At 45.5% G+C, this 19,014-nt stretch overlaps 1 protein-coding gene across 1 annotated transcript in view; it reads right to left on the bottom strand.

The window, feature by feature from the left end:
* Cpxm2 (carboxypeptidase X, M14 family member 2) overlaps positions 1-19,014 on the bottom strand; it is a 95,393-nt gene that overhangs the window by 52,188 nt on the left and 24,191 nt on the right. The window contains exon 4 of the mRNA XM_027930286.2: positions 5,459-5,598. Coding sequence (XP_027786087.1) covers positions 5,459-5,598 — 140 coding nt within the window. The remainder of the gene's footprint in view (positions 1-5,458; positions 5,599-19,014) is intronic.

Here is a 19,014-nt window from a genome sequence, read left to right as displayed (position 1 = left end):
ATGCAGCTGAGCACTGCTGGGTGGGGAAGTGGGACCCCCAGTCACAGAAGGAGTTTGGCGAGATCCCTGCTGGTCCCCAGCTCCGGGCCAACGTCCTCCAGCTGCTCATCTGCCGCAGCCTCTTGTCACCCTCTCTTTTCCTTCTGCTACAGCCCTACTGTCCTGAGCAGCTCCTCTGCTGAGCCCTGTCCAGCCTGCCCTGCAGATCCCCCCACAGGGCAAGCACAGAGCAGCAACCCCACAGCCTCGGGGTCCCAGATGTCTGTCCTCTCTGCCCTTCGGCTCGCTCCATAAGCCCCCGGCACCCTGACTCCAATCATCACCTTCACTGCCTCATGGAGTCCTCAGATTGGCCTCTGCCCTCCGAGACCAAGTCTTCAGCACATCTTAAGTCCTCTCTCTCCCAGAGATTCCACGAACCCGACTCCTGACTTTAGCTCCTGCACCCCAGCCTCCCCTAATACAGGTCATGTTCTAGAAGCACACAGTACCTCCTCCCTGCCCTCCTCCACTGCAACTGCCCGATTCTACTGCCCCTGAGGGCATAAACCACCAAGACAACCCAGTGGGACAAGGACGATTCTGTGTACCCTCTCTAGGCACACACTGAGCCCTCTCTGCAACTGAAGAAACTCCCTGTGCTTTTTCTCAACATGGATCTTACACTCTCTGCATTTCCACTCCCTAAACCTGCTACTCTCTGAGAGGACCCGCCGCTGCCTTCTCTAAGACTGTACAGCCCTCCAGGAGGCGGCCCTGAGCCCCTCAGCACCGGCTTCCCGGCCTGGACTGCCTCAGGGGACCAGGCCCCTCTTCCTTTCCAGGCCAAGCTCTCCACTGTGGGTGTCCCTGTGCCCCTCCTGCACCCGCGCCATCGCAGACCCCACTTGTGTCAAGACCCATGTCTCCCGTCAACCTGACTGTCCCCTCCAGGGCGTGGACGCTGTCTGACCAGAAAAGGGCAACTTGCCTTTCTTGACCTTCTTCTTCTGACTTGGGTACCTTGGTCTTCTCAGAGTCTCCACTTTGAATGGCACCAGCTTCCTGGGGCTCTGCCGAGCCTGCCTTCTTGGGCACCAAGCCTGGCTCCTGGCAGGGTCTGTGCTCGTCCTCCCTAACCAGCCCAATTACTTTACAAATTCATCAGTTAGCCACCTTCCTCAGCCCCCACCTTACAAACCCAATGCTGGCTTGCTGGGAGGCGAGACTGTCCTACCTATTACACAGTTAGAATTTAAAGCATTTGGCTATTTTAAGTTGCCTGTATTTATTCTAAGTTCTTAGAAGCATCTATTCACCTCAAGAAGATTAATTAACTTTTCAATCATCTCACTGGTTATAACTCTCATACATCGAATACACTTTCTGTCATTGGGGAAATAAAAGATTGGTTTTATTAGTATACTAACATTTCACTCAAGTGCAACGCAGTGGGAAGGACAATTTATATTGGTAAAAAAATATAAAGCATTCAACGTCATTAAAACAATTGCATTTTATTGCTTTCAAATAGAATTAATTATCTGAAAAATATTAAAACTGGAATTGTAGGCTTGTCAACTTGGCCATGAACTGGCAGTAGGACTATGGTGGCCGAGACTCAAGACCTCACTGCATCTCTGTCTCAAGTCAGTGGCACCAACAAGGGGCTGGACTGAAAGCTCACGGCAAACAAGACCCCTTTTTTGCTCATGCTGTATATATAGCCCCAGTGCTTAGAGCAGAGCATTCAGTAGACATCACACGGATTAACCGATAAACACATAAAAAGGATGTCAGGAAGAAACATCCATTGAGCAAACTCCAAAGGACCAGGACCCTCTTTCTCTTCCATGTCTATGAACGTTACCAATCAAAATGCAGCACTCTTGAGAATGGATCTGCTCTGCATGCTTACTTAGAAAAATGAAACTCTAATCCCAGCTCCGGCACGGCTTGTGTTGGCTTGAATCCCACACCTGTCCGTGACCTGCAGAACGGGGATGTGGCAATGGGCATCTGGTGGCGGTCCAGGATTATCACCTACATGGAGGCACCTTGGCTGTCCAGTATGCTTTCACACAGAGACACCTGCATGGATCTGTCTTTCAGGGATGTCCCGTGCAAGGAGAGATGAGGGCCAGCAGGCAGCATCCCTACCACCCAGAGATCCACACAGAGCCGCCTCACCTGTCTGTATTTTCTGAATATTTTCAAGAAAGATCTTATTTGAGAAAAAGATCAGTGGCTAAAAAATAAAGTTAGAAATACACTGTTGTACATAAACCCAAAGAGGTGATGAGGGAAGAATCTACCATTTACTGAGTGCTATGTGCTGGGTAATTTTCACACATTATTAATTCCATCTAACCCTCATCACATCTTGACGAGATAGAGAATAATTATCCCTTTTTAGGGAATTGAAAACTGAGGCTCAGAGAAGGGAAATCTCATAACCAGCAAGACATAACCATGACATGATTTCAAATCCGTCAGTTCTGCAAGGCAGCCATCTCTATGTCTCTGTCATCTCTCAGCCTCTCTGAGTCCCTTCCTTCTTCCCCCTTACATCTGACGCCAGCTGTCAGTCATGTATAGTCATGGGTCATCTCGTTACTATTCAGAGTGAGTGAACCTTCGTGAACTTGCTTCATGCTGGTATTTATTCATTAGAGTCATTTACAGAGCACCTAATAGATGCCTGGGACCAGACAGGGTCCCAAGGATGCAGAACATCAAGTCCTGCCAGTATCGTCAAGGGTCTCACTGCCCAGGGGAGAGAGAAACAGAAACCAATGAACTGGTTTAAAACTGATGCTATCTTCCAAGAGCAGAGTGGGGACAGGATGTGGGGCAATAGAGGAACAACAGCTCTCTTCTCACTGTCAGTATTTAATGATGTCTGTTATTGACGTGCTTTCTGGTCCCGCTGGGTAGTCCTGTTGCCTCTGACATTATTCATGCTCCCAGGAGAAAAGAGCTGGGTACCACAATGTACCCGTGTCCACTGCGGCAGTCCTGGGTGGAGGCAGCCATTCCATGAGGTAAGACACACTGGGACGCATCAGGTTTCTTTCTTTCCATTATCCCTGAATAATAATTCAACTTGAAATACATTTAGACACTTTTAAAAATCTAACTCTGAAAAGAAATTCTATGCCTTGCCTTCCCCCTTAGATGTTTCTGTCCTGGCCAAACCAGAGAGATAATGCTCCCTCACCGCCTGCCTTGCACTCCCCAGGCCCTCTGGTGCCTCCAATTGAAATGGAACACGAGCAACGGCCCTACCTTGCTCTTATTTCCTAATCCAATAAACGGACTGCTGGATCTCCAATGACAGGGGCCAGACAGGTTAATATCTATGCATGAAGGTAAAAATCTCTGCCTCATCCCTTTGGAGCATCTCAAACCTCTCTTTCCATCTGAATCTTCATTTTCCCTGAGCAATCCAACTTCCGTGCCCCCTCCCCCTTCAAAGACTCCCGTCTTTCAGAATCTAAACAGTAAAGACAATTATCATGGCAGTAAGCCACCGAGGGGAGCAGAAGGCAAGCTGCAGAACAAAAGCCAGGAAACCCAGACCCACGCTCAAAGAGCCCCTGCAAAGCAGAGCAAAGGAGACGCGTCCGCAAGGCAGCACAGATACGCCACCAAATGCTGTCCAAGGGCACGAATGACTCCCGCTCTGGAAATTCATTTGAAGGAAATAATTTAAATGAAGAAAAGTGCAATGTGCTATGTGACAGCAGAAAAGGCATGGCTGAGTAAATTACAGGCCATTAACAATGATCATTATGAAGCCACAGTCACAGCACGAAACACGTTACCGAGATATTAAGTTAAAAATAACACCGCTGGATACGCAATATGACGGCCATATGTAAAAAAATCTGTCTGCATAATGACAGTGGGATCCGGGGTAATGTTCTAAAATGCTGCGAGATGCTACAATATCCTCTGAATAATAAAAAGAAATCGAGAGGAAAACAGGTGATGAGTCATGGCCTGACAATTGTCACTGTGTGATACAACGTCCCCTTTGCAGGGACAATGACAGGTGGTTAAATGTGAGTACAGAGGCCAGGTTTAGCTCCTTTATCCTGGGATATTATTAATGTCGACCTCTCCAGAAATTAATCTCACTGGCAAATTACACCCTGATCTCACCTGGTTGCCAACAGGTAATTCATAAATATTGAAGGATGCCAAGAAATGGAACTGGAGAGTGCAGCAGGTATGTGTGAGGGGGAGGGCTGAGGTCAGGGGGGCCTTGGAGAGGGTCACAACCAGTCACAGTGTCACCATGTGGGTATCTGTGTCCTTGGTGTCTCAGCGCGGGCCCAAGGTTAGGGGAACCAGAAGCATGCTCATTTAAATCCAGCAAGTGTGGAAGTCCTTCCCAGGCCAGCATGCCCAGGTCCCTGTATGCCCCTGTCCACGGGGTGGTGCCACAGGAGGTCTCCTGAAGTGTCAGCTGCACTTCCACCTCCACAACTAGCCCAGGGCTGGGCCGAGGGGAAGGTGGATGGTTTCATATGTGTCTGTTGTTTGTTGTCATAAAATATACGTGACACAAAATGGATCATCTTAACCCCTTTCAAGTGTGGAGTCTGTGGCACTAAGTATGGTCCCAGTGATTTGCAACCGTTGCCATTTCACCCTCCCCACGTGAAACACTGTACACTCAGCTCCCAACCCCACTGCCAGCCCCTGGCAGCCACAGTCCACTTCTGACTCCACGCATCCCACTACGCTGGGTCCTCATGGAAGAGGAATCGCATAGCTGTTGCTCTTGGTGACTCACTGACTGAACCTAGCACAAGGACCCCGAGGTCCATCCACATGTAGCGTGTGTTAGCATTCCCCCCTCTCTAAGCTGAACACAGCTCCCCTGGAGGCACATGCCATGGGATGGGGGCTCTCAGGGGCTGCTCCACTAGGAAGTACCATCAAGTCACACTCATACTGCCCCAGCTCGACCCCACACTCAATTCTGGGAAATGGCTTTGCATCTCACTTGGGCCTCAGGCCAGGTCACCCTCACTGGTACTATTTCTGGAGTGTTCCTTCACTTGGGAAGCTGTCAAGGCTTCTGGCCCTTCTTCTCAGAGTGTGAATGGTTCATACCCTCCAGCCCAGGACAAGCTCACTGCTTGTCCAGAGTTCCCACCTGGGCCTGTGCTTGTGCACCTTTCTGGATCGTGCCATGGATTCAAGATGGCAGCCACTTGTCTAAAGGCTTTGTTTGGACTGTACTTTTGCCTACTCTATCCTACCTTCCAAGTGGATCCTGCTCTCTGCTCTTGTATGTAGGAAGGTGTCTTTCTAGGAGATGGACCTTTGATCCAGTCCACATTTCAATTTTCTTTTTTTGCATTACCCATTGCCAGATATCTTGCTCCAGCCTCCCATCTGTCGAAACCCTCCAACACTAGACTGAGGACACAGAACCCCAAAAGCACAGATGCAGGCCACTTACAGCCAGAGTGAGTTCCGTCCCTGCGTGATGACCCCCGTGAACCTGGTCAGGCGCCTGGCGTCCACTTCAATCCACTGATGAAGGTCATTCCTACCTGCGCACCATGCACCGTCGTAAAAATCATTTTCATTAATGCCTGCCTGGAAAGAAAAGAAGGGTGTGTTTCAGAAAGACCTGAACTGAAGAATAGTAAGACAAACATTTTCCTGAGGCTGAGAGGAGGAAGGTGAGATAGGAGAAAATTATCAAGGGGATAAAGGAAAACAGCGATTATGCCCTCAAATCCTCTTTCTAAGTCATAAAAGGGAGTTGCTCAGTACTAACAAGTTGGAACTATCTCAATGTGGTATGTCCTCTTCTTGCCCAGTGTGAAAGATGAAATTTAATGAGATCTCCTATTACTCATTCATCCAACACACAAAAAATGTCTCCCACACCCCAGCCCACACACGCCAGGTGCTGGGGAATCAAAGGTGAATCATTCCATCTCAAAATTTCACCATCCAGGCAGGAAGGAAGACATTATGAAAACATAAATCAGAACCTAGCAGGGCAAGTGCTATTCCAGGAATATGGACAACCTCCTATGAAGCTTAAGGGTAGCAAAACGAATCTCAGGAAACCACACAGAAAGCCCCAAGGTGAGGGGGTACTTGATCTGGGTGCTGAGCTGGGTGCTGAGGTTGTTTACCGAGTGAAAAATCTGTCTGGTAGTGTCTGACTTATTTGATGTGCTCAGTATCTGTTACTATTATTACCAAAAAATCTTTGGCTCTGAATTTCCAAGGCAGGTGAAGTTTCTGCTCTGAAAATTTCCCAGCAGCATTACCATTTGAAGAGATGAGACCTTGACCAAAATAGATAGATAGATAGATAGATAGATAGATAGATAGATAGATAGATAGATAGATAAAGGACATTGAAGCCAAAAGAAGCATCCCGGTTTACCAGACCATTCTGCATTGACTCTGCTTCTCCATGGCTATTTCTCAAAGACCTAATGAATGAGAAGTCTGGACAGAGAATGGCAGGCCAGCTCACGCTCCCTGCCTCGACTCCAATTCTGCACACGGCCTGACTTTTAATGGGCATCAGGAAGGTGCAGTTCACCGTACAGTGGCATCACGGCCAAGGGTTCCTGCGATCCAACAGAAGCTTTGTATCAGGACCACCCTGCAGTCTGCGCAGACCCAGGCCACCCTGACACCCACCTCCGTGAACTCTGAGGGCAAATGCTGGAGTACAAACACAGCCCTGACGCCTCACATGAGGGCAGAAGCTGCTTGTCAACAGAAACCCGCACTCTCCATAACCAGACGGCCTTGGAGACGTCCGTGAGGACCCCGAGGGGCTGCAGGTTCTGCCTTCGAGAACCATCAGAGAAAGGCTGCTCTTATCACATGTGTGTCACAAATGCTCCCGCGTGCTGGTGACATGCTAATTCTTAGGAAGTGGTGGGGCCTCTACTCAGCACAGCATCTCAGCTCCCAGCCCGTCAGCCAGCAAGGAAGCCCAGAATCCAGCCGGAGGGCTGTAATTATGCCCCTGCTTCCTTTCTGCACTGGAAGGTAATTACCCTGCTAATGACAGAGATTTGCAACACATTAATGACCTACAATATCACAACTCAGCTCCTCTCACGAAGCCCTAACATGCACTTACAGTTTGTTGTGACTCCCCTTTCCTCATCAACCACAGGCGAGACTGCAGTTTAGAATGGTCCCATTCATTTAGCAAAGCAAACCTTCACTATGCCTCTGCCATACATCAATTATTGGTCCAGGGAACAGGGACATAAAAGTGAACAATGTGTGCAGCCCTGTCCTCTGGTTGGCAGATGAATTAGTCTACCCATACTGCCATCTTCAAATTAGCCATCACACAGAGCTCTGGCTCTGAGGTCCCACTACCCGGCCGGCCAGGAATCCTAACTTGGCCACTTAAATGCAGACTCAGGCACTGGGCCCCAACTTGAGCCTTGGTTTCTCCCTCTGTCAGTATGGAAGCAATGATCATTTTTCCCTGAAGATGTTGGTTGTGTTTACAACTGGGTCTGGCACATAGGGTGAGCTCAGAGTTTGTACTCCATAAACATTACTTATCAAAATATTTAAAGCAGTGTAATTCAGTTAGCCCTGGCAAAATGTGGAAATGTGGATGGTTTATGAATTTTCTCAAGTTTCACAAAATTCCAGGGAATTATGCAACTAATTCCAGTTAACTTCTGCCATATTTTCTACAACTTCAAACACCCAGAACAGAAGTATACAGAACTTGAAGAAAAAGGAGACCCATAACATTAAAGTCCTTCACAGGAGTCCAATGCTGCCCCTCTGGGGTGTTTGGAAATGTCTGGAATCATTTTTGACTGTCCCTACTGGGAGTGGGGGTGTCCCTGCCTCCACTGGGTAGAAGCCAGGGATGCTTGTTGGACATTCCACAGTCACATCCTACAGTGCACAGGAAAACTGCCACCGTGGAAACAGCCTGGCCTAAATGTCTGGAAGGCCAAGGTTGTATAATCCTGGCCTAAGGCAAAGTCAACTAGCACAGAGCCGCCCTGTGGCTTGAGATGTTTACTATATGGAATCCCAGAAGCCTGGATGGAAGAGCTATCCTCAGCTATTAAATCAACATCTACTGAACAGGATTTGCAATTAAATTTAAGGTTCCTGGTTTGCTAGCTAGGAGATTTTGCCTCCGCTGCCAATCTCAGTTCTTTCTGAAGACACCAGTCAATTAAATGCAGTTCAGTGTCAGGGGAATGGAGAGCCCTGCCTGAAGATGACTCATTGCAAGATGACAGCCACCTCTGCAAAATCAATTACTGAACTTAAAGGACAAGCACCTGGGAGAATTGAGTGAAAGAGGAGGTACCAGCCTCAGAGATGTCACCAAATTGTGCCACACTGCAACATGCAATATTTATAAGATGCCTCTGAGGAACCAGGAAGAGAGCACATTTGTCCCTTTCTGGTTAATAATACAGGGAAATACTTGAAAAATTTAGGAGAAATTTTAATTGAGAGTTGTTGAAATAAAAGGTTTGATTCTTAAATGTATGATTTAACACTGTAAGATTCATTCTACTATAGCAGCAAATTAACTGAGGATTAATGTAATTTTCTCAAGATGATGAAGTTATGTGCATCATTTCTTTACCTTAAAGAATTAATGCACCTAACAGAGTAAGTTTTATGTAAGATAAATGTGGCAGTCACTAAGACTATAACAAAGAGAAAACCTGACATTATCTATTTAAGATCAACCGAATAGAATTTCTCCGCTTCAAGAGGATGGAGGAAATATTTTTTTTTTCCGTGTTCTTTTCTCGAGTTTCCTCCCAAAGAAAAAAAGATATAGAAATAGAACCTTAAACTCTGGCAAAAAATAGAAGGCATTTATAATCCCTAAATTACAGTACATGAATATCTGAGTTCAAATGGAAGAATCCTGGATGACTCCAGAAGAGAAGGAATGCAAACCTCTAAGCAGCACATGGAGAAGCAAGCCACCTAAACTTTAGAAAAGTTCAGAACTTACATTTCAAGGTGTCTTTCGAAGGTGACCTGGGACTGAAACAGGGGATTGCTTTCTAATGCATGTAAGAAAACAATTAGAGCCCTACATCCTTACCCTCACTCCACAAAGAATTTAAATTCTTTTTTAATTTTTCTAATAAAAAGCAAACCAAAGAGCCTCTGGATTTGGGTGTACTAGGCACAGAGGAAGGCAGGGAATCTGTGAGGGTCTCAGGGGTTATCAGCAAAATGAGAGTAAAATGCACCAGCTCCCTCCCTCAACTCAGCTAGAAAGCTATGCAGTCATGCTTATAACAAAAATAAACAAACAAACAAACAAAAATATGACAGAGGATAGAAGAAAACGTCAGATAAACTGTACTTCATGTCTCCAGAAAGAACATCTTGCCTACCTAAAACAAGAACAGAGAAAGAAAAAGCAATGAACAAGAAGGGGTCTTGGAAATTAGGATTGGAAAGGTTAAAATTTTTAAAAGCCATAAAGAGAAAATTGGAAAAATCTCACAAAAAAGTAAGCACAGAAATAGACAATAGGAAAGAAAGAAAAGCAGTGAGAAAAAATCAAGAAGAATCTTGGGGGGGGGGGGATGTGCCAAATAAAAAACTATAAGATCATTTCCCATATCTGAAAGGTTTAAGTCTCCAAAATGCTAACAAAAGAACACAGCATGTCATTATGAAACTTCAAAATATCAGAAATAAAGGGAAGATTTTAAAAGCTACCAAAGAAGAAACAAGTAGCAAAGCAAATACATATAAAACTAAAGAGGAATAAAGTTAGTACCAGAATTCCCAACAGCAGCATCTGAAGCTGCAAGATTAGAGAGACCAGGCCTTCAAAATTCTGAATTCTCAAAAAGATTTTTCACCCTAGAATTTTATGCTCAGCAAAACCAATCAGTTGTGATAGTAAAATAGATTCATGCACCACTTCCATGAAGCTACTCAAGGATGCACTCCACAAAAATAAGGCAGAAAACAAGAAAGAGGAATCAATGGGATCCAGAAATCAAGAGCTTCAACATAGGAGAGTTCTCAGAATGATGGTGAAGGAAGTCCCAAGGCAGTAGCTATCTATGCAGAAGACCCAAGAGGAATCTGCTCAGAATGCAGCAGGCAAGGGCTCCTCAGGAGATGCCTACAGAAACATAAAAAATAAAAGCAGAACTAAAAATTGTTCAACAGGTTTGACCTTATAGAAAATTATATTGCCAGGTGTTTTACAGGACCCAGTCATTATAAAGGTATGGAGAGATTTTTTTTTAAAAAATCAAGGTAGTCCTAGGAAAACAAAATGTCTAGAAATATGAAATGACTTTTTCTAGGCTCAAAAGTATGATACTTCTTGATTAAGTTAAAAAAAGTCATATTTATACTGTTATAATAATAAATACCTTGAATGTGGATCTACCCAAATACTAAGATAGAATTTGATTGGCAGCATTAAAGAGGGGCAAGAGAATGATTAAAAAATGAACTGACAGCCTTATTCTGCATGGTAAGAATCCAAAAGACATAGTCAAAAATTCACAAATGATTACATGTCACTCTGTTCATATTATTTCAAAATAAAGATAAAATTTCCCAAAGAAATAAAAAGTTTAAAGCAGTTGTCCCATCCACAGAGCTTGAGGACCATCACTGGTGGTGTGGAATGGGGACCGCATTGGACAGGGGCCCAGTTTTTTGTTTTAATTATTTCAACACTCGGATTTCTTTAACTACTTTCTAACAAAACTGATAAACAAACTTTTTTATTTCAAAAAGTAAAACGAAGGGATATATAGCTATCCAGAGTGGCAGGCAGGAAGCCTTTTGTTTTTCTTTGATGTTCCAGGTGTCTACAGAGAACCTACTATGTGCTAGGCATTACTCAAAGTGTTTTGCTGTATTACATGTACAGACATGTACAGAAAATGTACATTCCCAAATCCTCTGCTTCAGTGAAGCCATTGGTCTGCCCTGTTCCTGTCTCATTTTCATGAGAAGCAATGCAAAAACATCCGGAAGCAAATTAAAAAGTCATATCCAAGTGAATGTAACTATTTAGCAATTCTAAGATAATTGACTTACAGCTGCTACTCTGCAGACGTAGCCCAGGGCTATCCAGACAGAGAATGAAATGATCCTTATTTTAAAATATTTTTGAGAAAAAAAAATTTAGAAGCAATGGCTGAAACTTTACAGGTTACTAACAAGCTACCACTTTTGGGGACAGGGTTACTTAAAAGTGTTAGATGTGACATCTGATTAGTACAGTTAAGTAACTAATCTGCCATCAAATGGCCATAATGCCATCTGAATGTCTGCCTTCCATAAATCTCTGTGATAAATTTTGTGATAAACCTATAAAACTGACCAGGTACAAATCAGTTGATCCTTCTGCAAATTAGCAAAACACCTTGTCCCAATTCAGACCTCAATCATCACTCAAGTCGGATAAAAAAAAATACTCGCAGGTTTTATAGATATTTTTAAAACCCAAAACCAATTATATTAATTATTTCCTTGCATTGGCCCAGAAAACCAGTATAGATCCAAAGCTTGAAATTAAAAATGCTGAAAAACGAAATCTATTAAATACTCCATAAACCATTTGTTAATTGTTTTATAAAAGGAAACATAAGGACAGAAATATACTAATTGAAAAAAAAAACTAAAGAATATTTTTACATCAACATTCTAACTCAATTCAACTAAAATCAGAGAAACACTTTGGCCATTAAGATTGGATAACTGTGGGATAAGTTGAATTCGCAGAACAAACCATCAAGGGTTCACTTACCAGCAATTCACGGAAAGAAAGGCCAGGCTCCCTGCACTCCAGGGAGGCGGCTCCGCGTGGAATGTCCCTTGCCGTCCACGCTGTCCCAGTTCAACTCCTGGCTCCACAGTTCACGTCTGAGTGTCTCCCATTGCATTTACCTGTCCCTAAACTAGGGACAGCAATGGAATCTACACGATAGAACCGTTGGGCTGGAGACACCTTCACAGGTAAAAACTTCCCACAGTCCTGGCATAAATAAGCACCCAAGAAATGGAAGCCCTTGTGGGTACAGGCACGATTCATCTTTTCTGAGGTCCACTTCTGCTGTGGCCTGGGGTCACATTCATTTGATGACAAATCAGTTTCCTTCTATTACTAGGTGAATTTAGTCCACTGACAGATATTCACTAAGTCATCAATTTTCCTTGTCTATTTTTATTGTTTCTTTTAGCTTTTGTTTTTTAAAAACATATATAATTATATTATATATATTATGTATAAATAATATATATATTTTTTAGCTTTTGTTTTATTTCAGCAATTGACATGTTTACTTTGCTCAATGTACAAATTGCCTCTGGAAAGTTTAAAGGTTTGACTCTTTTAGTGGTTGATTTAGTAGCCATGCCTTTTATGTAGCATAGTTATTTCTGTATTTTTTTTTTTTTAGAAACTATCTTTTCACTTCTTACTACCGACAGTGAAATCGTGATTTCTACTTCCTGTAGCCTCTTCCTTTACCCCCTTCATCATCTCATTTTATTACATTATTCTTACATTCATTTTATATACTTTTTAATTTTAATTGACTGGTTTTAATTTAATCTTAGTATATGTATAATGTAGTAATTATCCATCTATTTATGGGGTCCAGAATGACATGTTAGTACCTATATACAATGAACAAGGATCAGATCATGGTAATTGGCAAATCTAAAACTTCACATACCATTTCTTTGTACCAGGAGCGTTAAAATCCTCTCAAGAAGCTATTTTGAAATAATTAATTGTTGAAAACCATAGTCATCTTTCAGTGCTACAGATCATCAGAAATGATTCCCCCATTCGACAGCACACCTGCACCCGTTCACCATCCTCGCTCCATCTCTCTCTTCCCCACTCCCTTCCCAGCCTCTGGTAAGCACTATTCTACTCTCTACTTCTTCAACCTCAACTTTTTAGGTTCCAAGATCATGCAGTATTTGTCTGTGGAATTTTCTTCGAGTGGTTTCACAGCGCCAGGCCTTACATTTAAGCTTTTGAGCCTTTTCAGTTGATTTTTGTACATGGTAAAAGATAAAGGTCTACTTTCTTTCTTCTGTATATGCATATCCCGCTTTCCCAGCACCACTTATTAAAGAGGCTTTCCTTCAGTATTTGTCTATTTGAAATGAATGCCTGATTCATTTCATTTAACACACATCCTCCAGTTCTATCCATGTTTCTGGAAACAACATCCTTTTTATGGCTGAATACTATTCCACTGAGTATGTACCACACTTCTTTATCCATTCATCTGTAGATGGTCACTCAGGCTGATTCCATCTCCTTGGCTGTGATAAACAGTGCCACAATAAGCAGGAGAGCACAAATATCTCTTAGACATGCTGACTTCGGTACCTTCAGTATGCACATCCAGCAGTAAGACCGCTAGGTCATGTGGTTGTTTTTGGAGGAATCCCAATGCTATTTTCCTTAACACCTGCACCAATTTACATTCCCGCCAACAGCGATGAGAACTCCCCTTCTGCATGCTCACCAGCATCTGTTGATGCTTACCTTTTTTGATAACAGCCCCTCTCACTGAGGTGAGATAGTATCTCTTTGCAGTTTTGATTTGCATTTCCCTGTTGATCAGTGATGGTGAGCGTGTTTCATGTATGTGCTGGTCATTTGTGTCTCTTCTTTGAAGAAATATCTATTGAGGCCATTCACTCCATTTTTAATTGGGTTATTTGTTTGGAGGTTTTTGTTTGTTGTTTTTGTTTTTGTTTTGCTGTTGAGTTACTTGAGATCCTTATATATTCTGGAAAGCAATCCTGTTGGGGATGAATAGTTTGCAAATGTTTTCTCCTATTCTGCAGATGATCTCTTCCCTCTTGATGGATCTCTATGCTGAACAGAAGATTTTTAGTTTGATATAAACCCATTTGTCAATTTTTGCTTTTGTTGCCTATGCTATTGGGGTCATAGCCCAAAACATCTCTGCCCAGACCAATGTCCTTAAGTATTTCCCCTGTATTTTCTTCGAGTGGTTTCACAGCGCCAGGCCTCACATTTAAGCTCTTGAGCCTTTTCGGTTGATTTTTGTACATGGTAAAAGACAAAGGTCTACTTTCTTTCTTCTGTGTATGCATATCCCGCTCTCCCAGCACCACTTATTAAAGAGGCTTTCCTTCAATACATACGTTCTTGCTGTTTAAAAAATCAGTTGGTTATAAATATGTGAAGCTAGAGGGACTGCATTCCATCCCAGGGGTCTTGGTGTTGAGTCTCAGCTCTGCGCTTAGTGGCTGTGGGAGAGGGCGGCTCCTCAGCCTCTGACTTGGGCTTCCGCATCTCTAAAGCAGGGCTTTCCCTCTGGGGATATTGAAGGCTACATGAAGTACTGATTTCATGACATTCAGTGACATACTAAAGAAAAACTCCCGTGGTAAGCAGAACAGGGGCTACGTCTGGGCCAGGTACCTGTGGTTCCTTCACAGTCCATGACCAAGGTCGAGGCTCCGGGCTCTGGGCCCTTGGACCTCCACTGTACTGTCCCAGCAGCTCCTGCGTTCACAATGGAAGTTTCTCGAGAAACAAGAGCAGCACACTGTCATCATTTTGGTAAACACACATTTTTGATTTTCCGGGGCAGTCCAATTTTAAGCATTTGGTCCTGCTATTTTCATAAAAATCCAAATATCAAAAATTCCAGGGTTTTGGCACCCAAACTGTCTCCTAATACTTGAAGCCAGATGAAGAACAAAGGCCCTTTATCAGAAAAGACACAACATTCCCAGACTCAAAAAAACGATGACTGCTGCTTTGCCTCCGCAGCCCTGCCCCTGCTAGCCCCTCAGAAGGACTTGCTGAGTCACAGCCAGGTCTGTGCAGCCAGAAATCAAAAGGAGGCTGAGCTTAGAGAGTCAGGACGGTCGGAGGTCCAGCAGGCTTTAGGGTCCAGGACTTGGTGCAGGGTCCAGCGTCGGCAGGCACAGGACCTGCAGGGGCCAGGCTGAGAAAATGACTCCAGGTTCTTCCCACCAGGTGAGACGTGCTCGCCACCTTGGCCAGGGGGCCCCAGGCACAGCAGGGCCGAGTGTGGGCTGTGCCCAGGCACATGGACTTCAACCGCAGGATAAAACTCTGTTGGTTCCCTATTCTAAAACTGAGTTCCTATCATCAGGAACAGAAGGCACCCAGGAAGCCACAGGCATGGGCTACCTTCAAGGCTTACCCTTCATCTCAGGTGAAAAGAGATCAGAGTGCTGGAATTGGGTCCCAACACCAGCATCCAGATGTTCTGTAGATGTCCCTCAAAGGAAGGACCAGAGAGAAGCCATGCAGATTCCAGGGTGGAAGGGAGAGAGAGGGTTCTATTATTTCCAGACAGTTCAGGAAAGAGGAACAACGTGAGGCCAAACTGAGCGTTCTCTAACACTCAAGATGGGGGCCACCAAGTGTCCAATATGGCAGCCAGACCATCACAGAGACAGCGGGAGGTGTGAATGTGGTGCCACCTTCCGTCTTGGGACGGTAAGCCCAGGCCCCTCCCTCCCAGCTCTGGTCCGAGCACCAGCTTCCTTACATTCTCAGCTGTAGGCAGGAACCTAGGGATACCTGCCCCGGGCACTTGTCAGGGTTCCTTTGCTTCTGCTCATGGGTTGGGCTCTCCCAACCATAATCTTGAAGACTTACAAGGGAGACAGAAACCAGCCCTTCAAAACAGCCGAGGCGGGAAGCTCAGCAATCTCCAGCTAAGGAAGCCCCAGCACCCCTAGCAGTTGTGAGACACCTCACTGAGCAGGGGGCGCTACCTCTGAACCCCCTGCCTTAGAGTACAAGCATGGAAAGTCTCACAGGGTCCTCAGAGGATGCTCTGGGAACGGGACAGGTGAAGAGCTGCCATTAGACAACCCATCTAACTACCGGGCTACCTCTGAACAGTGACTGCAAGCAATTTAGAGGTAATTGTCAACGTGCTCTCCGGGAGACTCAGAATATCAATTTCCAATCTGCGGCTTCCAGAGCAGGAGAGACCACTGATGCTTTCTACGTGAGATCAAGCCTCCTCTCAGGACTGAGTATAGACGGTCCTGTGCACACTGGAAGAGTAATCCGAGGGAGAGGACAGCCTTCACTTTCCTGCCTGCCTGACTCTCTCCTGAAATTCCTGGAAAATCTATCTTGTCCTGAGCACAAGACGTTGGTGTCCTCTCTGAGCTTATATTATTAAATTAACACAAGTAAAAGTCCACTTGGAAAAAAGGAAGCTGTAACTGAGCTAGGAGGATTCTTTCAAAGTCCTCTGCTTAAAATGAGGGCAAAAGAGGGAGGTGCTTCTGCTACACCGTGGCAGATGCTTTTCAGTAAAAGGTCACAGTCTGCAATATCTTGCACCACAAAAACCAAGTTCATGGAGAAACCCAGGTAATAGCCAGAACTTCCAAAAATCCACTCAGCTCCATAATCAGAAGACTCAAAAACAATCAATTCCAACAATATTAGCACAGTTCAGACAGGTTGAATGCAGCAATCATGATAGGATTCGGCTTTAGAGAAGCAAACAAACCGCACAGGCAGGTGAGGAAGAGGCAGAAGGCAGAGTGGAGCTGAGGAGCTGCAGGGACAAGGACAACGCTCACAAAGGAACGGAACACAAGGCAGCGCATGGCCACTCTGAGTCAGAGGAACAGGAGGTGAGAGGACCCTGCAGGACCTTGTTCCCTGCAGACTCTGCACTCGCCCAGGCTGGTGCACTCCACGGTCAGGGGCTGGGACTTGGTCCCACCAACATTACTGCACACTGGGCCCTCCGGCCGATTCCACCAGCCATGAATCAAAACCCTTCCGAATCAGGATTTGTGTTTGTGCTGAACACGTACATGTTTCTTATCATAACTCCTTAAACAATGCAGAATAACAATCATGGAGCCTGCATTTACACTGTAATGGGTATTGCAAGTCATCTAGAGAGGGTTTAAAATATATGGGAGGATGTGGTGGGTTGCATGCAAACACAGCCATTATTTTACATAAGGGACTTGAGTAGCTATGGATTTTGGAATCCAAGGGGTGGGGGGCTGGAACCAAACCCCCACAACATCAAAAGATGGCTATAGTAGCAAAAATCACACATGAACCAATGCTACTTGTGTGTGTCATGATGACATCATTCCTGCGTCTGCCAATCACAGAAGGAAGTGTGTCAATGACAGCTGACCTGCCTCCTTCTGGACAGCTCCACTGTTGCTATGGAACCCATATGCACGGCAGCAACTGTCCCGAAGCCCGTGTGAAGCACGTGTGCAGACACTGCATGGACACTGTGCAGGAAGACCCAAGAAAGCAGGATGCACATGATTGGCAAGGGGCTCATCACCTGGCCAGGGGACAGATGACTACATCTACATGCGCTCCCTGTCAGAAAAGAGAGGAACACAGCCAAGCCATAATTCCAGATGTTGTAGCTGAAACACCCCAGCTGCCACCGTGGGAAGCAGCTTTATGGCACTGTCAGGGCAACAAATGGAGGTTTCAAGCTGCTGGGATTCATAATCTACCCCTCCTGGGAAATCCTAGCTGAGTCACTTGAGCACCCTGTCTGGTTTACGTAAGTCAGAGGAAATAATAATGACCCTTGTCCCTCCTGTTGAGAAATAAATGAAGCCAGGTACTGAGCACAGTGTGGACACCTCTCAGGGTCTCCCTGTCACAATCAAAGCCTCTGGAAGGTGGGCAGTCAGCAGGGGCTTTCTGTGCCTGGCCAGAGGAGGCACTCTGCAAGGGTCCCCTGAGAGTATGAACAAGGCCTCTGGGGGACAAATCTCCTTCTTTACTCCTCTTTGTCCTCACAATACCAGGACAGAGTCAGAGGTGGGACCTGTGCTTTCCTGATGGTGACAGAGTCTCCAAGGAGGTGGGCATCTCACTAAAGCCACTCAGCTAACTGGAGCCTCCCAGCCTGTGATTCTGTGTGCTCCAGCCTGGACTATGGCCACTGTGTGCCCAGAGAGCCCTGGGCCCGTGCAGGGCTGCACTCAACATGCTCACGTCCCAGGAGCGCTACAGAATATGTATTTAAAATATGACTTCTAATTCTGACACCTTGCTGTTTCTCGCACTTAAAATCCCATTAGCTTGACACGCCTACAAAATACTCATATGTGAGACAAGATGTAGTTATTTTTAAGTTGCATTTGAAACCGTTATGTGTGGGGAGAAGTATTTTTGGATTGACTTTAATTGTGCACCTGCGGCAGCGGAATCACGAAGCTTATGGAGCTGACGGGGAGGTACAAACCCCAGCGGGGGCCCAACCTCGTCTACTTGCTGTGGGGGTTGGAATCGGAGCCTGCTGCAGGCCCATCTCCACACTGTGGGGTCAACACCAGGTAGCACAGGTGGTGTCCAGAGGCTGAGGGATGGGTGGCCTCGCCCTGGCCATTAAAGCAGCACATTCACACTCTAAGAGCAGGTCTCGAGATATTCTTGTGAGGGGACATCAGGGTAAAGAATCTACCACTGAAGAGGAAAATCCCCATAAAGACAAATGTGACTTCCATCCACCCTGACGGAGGGCAGGGGAGTGGGCTCTGCTGACTCAGTCATGGTGGGGAGCCTGGTTGCTCCCTGCGCTCTGTGTCCCATGGGTAAAGGACAAAGGAGGAGGTAAGATGGCCAGGAAGTGAGGACAGGACACACCCACCAGGGGCCTGCTGCACAGCCCAGTGAAGCAGGCCATGGGCACTCTGCCCACGTCAGCCAGCTCTCGGCCACATTCTCTGTGCTCCGTGTGTGCTGCAGGGACTATTTTGGGGCACCTGGGGAGAGAGGAGCTGAAGACCAGGCCCCTCTCAAGGAGGATGGCTCAGATAACACCATAAAGAAACATTCAGAGAGGGGTACACACGCAGGGAGACCCAGAGGGCTCGGGCACCCAGGGACTAACGGGGAGTTTGTTGAAAGAATAGCAGGGAGCCACCAGTGGTGTTCAGCAGAGGAACGAGGTAACCCAGCAAATGCTTCAGAATTGTCATCAC

Source organism: Marmota flaviventris, chromosome 4 (assembly GCF_047511675.1).
Source record: "Marmota flaviventris isolate mMarFla1 chromosome 4, mMarFla1.hap1, whole genome shotgun sequence".
NCBI lineage: Eukaryota > Metazoa > Chordata > Mammalia > Rodentia > Sciuridae > Marmota > Marmota flaviventris.
This window is presented reverse-complemented; position numbering and strand designations above follow the sequence as displayed.